Source organism: Clavelina lepadiformis, chromosome 6, assembly GCF_947623445.1.
Source record: "Clavelina lepadiformis chromosome 6, kaClaLepa1.1, whole genome shotgun sequence".
In the NCBI taxonomy this organism is placed as follows: Eukaryota; Metazoa; Chordata; class Ascidiacea; order Aplousobranchia; family Clavelinidae; genus Clavelina; species Clavelina lepadiformis.
Window position 1 is genome coordinate 19,747,922 of NC_135245.1, and position 6,510 is coordinate 19,754,431.

Genomic DNA, 6,510 nt, shown 5'->3' on the forward strand with positions numbered 1-6,510 from the left:
CTGAATGCCGTTAACAATAACTTCAATTTGTCCCTATCAATTGCGGACCAGAAACAGCTTAACAAATACCCATTCTGGTTTTCTCATTTCCCATTTCTGGTTTAATATATTGCGCAATGTCATTTATTCACTACGACGGCCGTGAAAGGGTTAATTCGGGTTTGGGATTTTGCTTCTTCCTGTTTGAAAGTCCAGGTTTGATCTTTTTCGTTTGGTTTCTAATTTCAGTTCAGTTTTTCAGAAATATCCAATCAACCTGGTTTGCAAATTGAAAAAAGTTTTATGTGATGTTTATGATTTTACCACAAAGAGTGTAGTTATGACAACTTCACAAAGTTTTGCTAGATTCTCCATGTAGAGAGAACTAGCCTAGACGTATTCTGTTGAATGCAAAAACTAGAAATTTTATGCTTACAGAGCATACAGTTGTGAAGTAGAAAAGTTTGAGAAAGCAATTATCATTAGATGCTACGGTTGGCTTGTGTTTGTCAAAGTTGCTGAGGTACGGTAGGCCTATACTTGTGCAAATTAACAAATTAGGGTCTAGGCTAGTATGCAAGTGCACAATCACAGGATGCTTTTACATAATTACTTTATGTATTTACTAATGGTGAGTGGTCTAATCTAAGTGTAGCTATCTCAGGTAATTATATTTCTGGACCAATAAGTGTATGAAAGAATTTGTTAATTCTTTAAATATTTTAGTTAATTTTATAAATAGTTTAGCTGGATTTCATGTTCTGTGTGATTGGTATTTTTCATATTTAGTTAAATTGTAATTTGAGACAGCAGACTCTGATGAAGTTTGTCAGACCACGCTGTGCAATTTTTTCTGGTTTAATTTGTTATCATATCTTGGCAAGAATTAATTAACATGAATTTAATTTTTAGAACTAGAAGTTAATTAGCAAACTGATCATTGCTCTAACTGCGGTTTTGTTTAAATATTTAATTTAGTTAAGTTATTTAGCATTGCTAATAAACAGTCTTGTGTATTTGCATCAATGCAGACTGTGATATAGATATCTTTTTATATATTTTATATATATGATATAGATTTAGGGAATAAAATAATAAAAACAAAATGGCGAAGAAAAAGAAGTCTGGAAAGAAAGGAGGAAAACTTGCCAAGATGAGCGAAGAAGAAAGAATTCTTTATTTAGAGCAAAAAGCTCTCGCTGAAGAAGAAATGAGAAAGAAAAAGGAAGACATGTTGATGCAATTTCTTAAAGTAAATAATTCAACTGGTGATTGAATTCTTTAATAAATCAACGTTTCGCATATTTTGTTGTTAAGTAATTTCTAATTACTTTGGGTTAAGAATCACCTACTTTCGTACAGCATACTCTGTTTTGACCATGTTGTGATGTGTTTACTTTGATTTACGAAGGTATTTATGTAAATAACTGCTGTTTATAAGTGCTAAGGCAAATAGACTATTCCAGTTAATCATTTTTTTTCAAACTTATAACAAACTTTTCCCAAATATCAGAGCCGTCCAGTGCTTCTGATAAGGTTGAAAAAGTCTATCTTTGATCTTTGTATTTTCTCCCAGGACAAATTATCCAAAGAAGAGAAAAGTTCAAAAGTCAATTTAAACAAAATAAACCAACAATGGAGGCAGATTATGAGAGAGTCAAAATCAAAAGAATTACTGAAGGTAAATATTATAAAAAAAATTTCATAGTCAATTGCAATAGGTTGTTATGATTGAGCTGATCACAGCTGGGTTTCTTGCATTTCTGTAACTTGCAAGCTGATGTGGTGGCCATGTTTTTCAGGATATAGAGATTCTGAGTCAAACCTTCGAGAGAGTCGTGGATAGGAAGGACAGCGTCATAAAAGCTCTGGCTAAGGACATAGAAGAAGCGGAGGTGCAATACAACATGGCTCTGAGGAGTCATCTAAGCAATGTCGATGATCTGATTGGTGAGTAAAGAACGATTAACTAGTGACTAATTAGTAGTTAAATAGTGAACTAGTGACTAATGTTAGTACTTGTACTAATTTGCAAATTAATACCAGCATTTAAATCATTTCATAACTGAAATAAATCTACAAAGAGACAAATGGTAATTACAGGAGAGCAGTTCAATTGATAAATTGCTTGTTTAAATTAATCAATTTTTATTCAGACCATCACCGTAGGAGACTCGGCACTCTGCAAGGTGAATACCATTCCGAGTTAAAGACGGTTCGAAGCGAGTTCGAAGAAGAAAGAGAGTTGATCAATCAATGCCACAGGCACGAACTCCAGCGCCTCCAGGACATCATGTTTGCGATGGAGCAGAATCATCAGGAGAAAGAGTCCGATGCCAGACAAGAGTTCCAGAGCATGAGAGACGAGATTAAAAACAAGGCATGTTGAAGACGCTGTTATCTTAAATGCTAGGACTTCATTGTCCAGTGTAACATACAGATTTTAACAGTTGCTTTGTTTATCTATTTAAGGTAAAAGCTCTGTACGTTATGCCATGAGTTTTTGGAATATATTGTCGTGGTGAATCCAATTGCCTTGTACTTGTTGTACTATAGAAAACAGTTATATAACAATTTGCAGAATTTAGAAGAGAAACATGCTCTCAGGATTCAACTTGAAGGCGCCGTTGAGTCACTGTGGAAGCAATTTCAATCTGCGTTGAAAAATTATAACGAGACCACGGAGGAAAGAAAGATTGCTTTCGAAAACCTGAAATCAAAAGATGAAAAGAGTGCACGAGAAATTGAATTTCAGATGAAGAAACTCCAGAAGATACAGGTGGATAAAATGCTTTCTCTTTCAAATAAGAAACCATTCTCATAACTGAAATAATTTTTGTATTTCTACGCTGTAAAATATTAAGTTAAATAATCAATATTTGAATATGACTGAATTGTAATCATCGCAGCCAATGTTTAAAAAGGAATCTGTTGTTATATTTCGTATAAATATTAGCTACCCTCACATGCAAATTATATTTTCATACTAAATTGTACTTTAAATCGTGATTTTAGATTATTTTTTCTTAACAAACATGTTACAATGACAATATTCGAGGCTGTGAATGACAGCCAGCGGTGTATTTTGCTCTCTTGCAAACTGAAAAGGTTTATGGTTTCCGATTTTATTTTCATATTTTTTCGAAGGACACAATCACCATGCTTCGTGGCAAAATGCAGCAGAACTCTCGAGAATGCGAGGAACGAAACCGTCAACTCCGCGACGAGCGGGAACACGTCCAGAAACATTTCCAGCAACTTAAGTCCGAGATGAATCTTGCCAGGGAACGGGAACGATCACATCTCACGACACTGACATTACAAAGCAACGCGGCCATAAAGAAACTGAAGACGTACGAACAGTGTGCAATCTGTTACTTGCTTAAACAACCTGAACATAATTTATCATTCACCTTATCATATTGTTGTAAAATGGATTTAATGACTTATGTGTTTGTACATTTCAAATGAGAATATTAAGCAATTCAGGTTACAACTTTGTAAGTAATTTCCAAATGTCCCATCCAGTTGAGTTAATTACAAAGATGATTCTTCACTTTCTTTAGTGTCCTTGGCAACGGAGAATCCATCTTACGACTTGCCGAAATGTGCCGCAAGTTGGAAACTGAGGAAGAAAAAGTTCTTCCTTTTTACGCATCTTCTCTTTCCCAGGAGGAACAGGAAGATGTTGAGGTGATGTAATAATCTCACTTAAGACATCATATTGTAGTTTATCACTGACAACAATGTTTTGTCATTTACAAATATTTGTTTGCGGCAGACACTTAAAAAAGTCTATTTGCAACTGCAGCTTCTTACTTTTATTTAACGTTAGGAATTGAAAAATTTTACAAATAGTTTATTGTTATTGTACAGGCAGCTGTTTATGAGTCACCCAGTGAACCACTTGCTGCTGTAATGCACGAGTACATTTCGCTGGAGAATTTCTGGAAGCGTTACAACAAAGTTTTGCTCGATAAGCTTGCACTTGACAAAGAAAAACAGACTCTAAATCAGGTGAAGTTTAGTTTTAGTGTTTAATCGAAGAATTGAACCAGTAACTACAGATAAAGAGAATAAGGTTTCTACTTAACAGGATGACTGTAAAGACATATTATTACATTCGTCATGATAGCATTAAAATAGCTTTTTTTCCTCAGGAGAACCAACAGTTGCGCAGTGTACTGAAGCAATATCTTGATGGAATTTCCGTTAACGATGAAATCTTGAGCCAAAATAATCCCTTGTTTGTGGTCAATCACAAGACTAACGTCAAGTCAGTATATCCGTGAAATATTTCTTTCTTTAGCTTAAAGTCTTGCAATATTTTACTTAGTTTTAAAGTGCTTAAGAAGCTCAACAACTCAGCTCCATCAGTTAATTATGAGTTGGAGTTATTTGAAGTTGGTGAAAAGTATTTGCTCAATCGAGGCTGATTTCAAAATTGTTTACAGTTCATGACCTTAGGGCGAACAAAAACACTGGAGTCAACCAACCGAGTTGATATAAGTTGTTTACATGATTTTTAACAGACATTTTTTTGAAACCATACTGAATTGTACGGAATTTTGAGTTATCTTAACTTGGTGAGCTTTTTCGATGAAGCTTTCTCTGTATTTCCATCAAACCCCCAGAAACAGTGTGACAACTTAAATTTGTCTTTGTATATAAATTACTGTAGGAACGTTGCAATAACTGTCTTTATTTGACACATAAGCGATAAGCAATAACTTAAGGTGGTGCATTATCTGAAAATTGCACGTACCCATGTATCAGTTCATTGTAATTCATAAAAAGTCCTGTTTTTTTACAATTTGACTGATTCAGATTTTCTATTCCTGTAATGGACGCCCGTGTTCATCAACCAAATAAGTTACTTCTGCTAAAAGAAGGCACCAAAGCTGGTGTTCAGGGTATTTATCTTGAATTGCTGTTTGTGGAAAGATTTTCTGCTTTCTTGTGTTGCTTGTGATAACCATGTTTGAAGGTTGCATTTATTTTTGGTCTCTAATTTTAACCGTTTTATGACTTGGATGGTACTTACGATACTTTTCAAAGTTGTCATCGCTATAATGTGATGTGCGTATTTCAATCCCATCTTTTGTATGTAGTAGCCTTGTGAGTTGATGTTCTGTAAAACCACTTCTATGTGCTTTAATGTTAAAAGTTTCTACTGTTGCAATGAAACTACAAGTAACTGCATATTTGTTTCTAATTTTAACTTACTTCTAATATTTTTATAGACTCGCAGTCCCAGTATTGGATCCAAGGGTAAGAAGGCCGGCTCAAACCGTGGTTGAAGCCGCCCATATTGTCAAGCACACTGTGTGATTCTTAATTTTTGCTACTGCTTTTTCTATATCACTGTAAAATGATTTTTATGTAAATAAACCTGGAATATATGACGTAAAAAGAAGCACTTTCCTATTGTCTCAAAGCATGACGTAAGTTATTTGACAAAGAATATTAAAGCTGTAGAATAGTGAACACCTTTAGAATATTAAGTGATGACAAGTTTTCTTCGTGTGAGTCAAATGTAATTTAGCCATCCGCACTACATGTAAAATCAGGTGGTCGGTCAACTCAACTCTGGTCAATTCAAAATCAATCGTGAATAACCGTTTTCTCCAACAGGTGATAAAAAGGCTTTACCACAAAAGCGTTTAAGATGTCTGTGTCAGGCAAACTTGACGCGCCAAAATAAACGAAATACAACTTCCAGATTTCTACACAGTAATAAGCAACGCAGTTACAGCATTACACAGTAAACAACAATAGGGTTAGAACATTTCCATTTGGCTGTCATGATTTCACTGTAAAATAACACGCGTTCGAAGCTATTTGTCACAAGTTTTTGTTCACCCAATTTAGATATTATAATAGAGAAAAAAGTTTATTTGGCACTGATATAAATCACATCATAACAGCATCTATTTCACCAGTTACCGCCTGCTGGAGGTGTCGGTTACCGAAGTAGGAAAATATCAATACGGTAAACTACAATTAGGGTTGTTTGTGAATTGAAAGATATGTTAGGCTTACTTTCAACTTCAAATGACATATGGTGCTAATGTCTTGTCAACGGTAGCCTAGGCATTTATTGACTTTGGTGGCTGATTGGCTGTGCTCATCTTCCAACGTTATAGGCTAGCACCACTGCAGGCCGATAGCTAACCCCTTGCATGTGTTAAACTTCCCGGTTTTGCTGCTTATTTCCCACTCGTTGATTGTTTGTGAACTTATTTCTTGTTATGTTTTTGCAACAACAAAGTTAGTAGCCTACTAATATCTTTGTTCCCCACAGTCAATACCAAAATATATATAAATAATTGTTCCAAAATGTAAATGAATCTAAAAATAATCCCTTCAGACCTAAACTCTTGCTTTTCTTGACTAAATTACTGTGCTAGGTTGTTAAAGGAATGATAGGCTGATTTTTAATTTAAAATGATACGTACTTTTTTCTTAATTCCAAATTAATATGAAACTAGTCCCCAAACTAACATAACTACAATACCTTAAAATTAATTC

The 6,510-nt window shown here is 34.5% G+C and overlaps 1 protein-coding gene across 2 annotated transcripts; it reads left to right on the forward strand.

Annotated features, from left to right (window-relative positions):
- Window positions 1-483: 483 nt before the first annotated feature.
- LOC143463325 (dynein regulatory complex subunit 2-like) lies at window positions 484-5,390 on the forward strand. Of its 2 annotated transcripts, XM_076961786.1 has the most exons (12): window positions 484-502; window positions 1,057-1,231; window positions 1,556-1,660; window positions 1,782-1,929; window positions 2,136-2,359; window positions 2,561-2,758; window positions 3,127-3,332; window positions 3,546-3,672; window positions 3,856-3,996; window positions 4,140-4,255; window positions 4,807-4,892; window positions 5,223-5,390. In XM_076961786.1, the coding sequence occupies exons 2-12, from the start codon at window positions 1,085-1,087 to the stop codon at window positions 5,252-5,254; spliced, it is 1,530 nt and encodes a 509-aa protein (XP_076817901.1). In that variant the 5' UTR covers window positions 484-502; window positions 1,057-1,084; the 3' UTR covers window positions 5,255-5,390. The 2 variants fall into 2 exon arrangements, with proteins under 2 accessions (XP_076817901.1, XP_076817902.1); XM_076961787.1 differs by lacking the exons at window positions 484-502; window positions 4,807-4,892.
- Window positions 5,391-6,510: the final 1,120 nt, after the last annotated feature.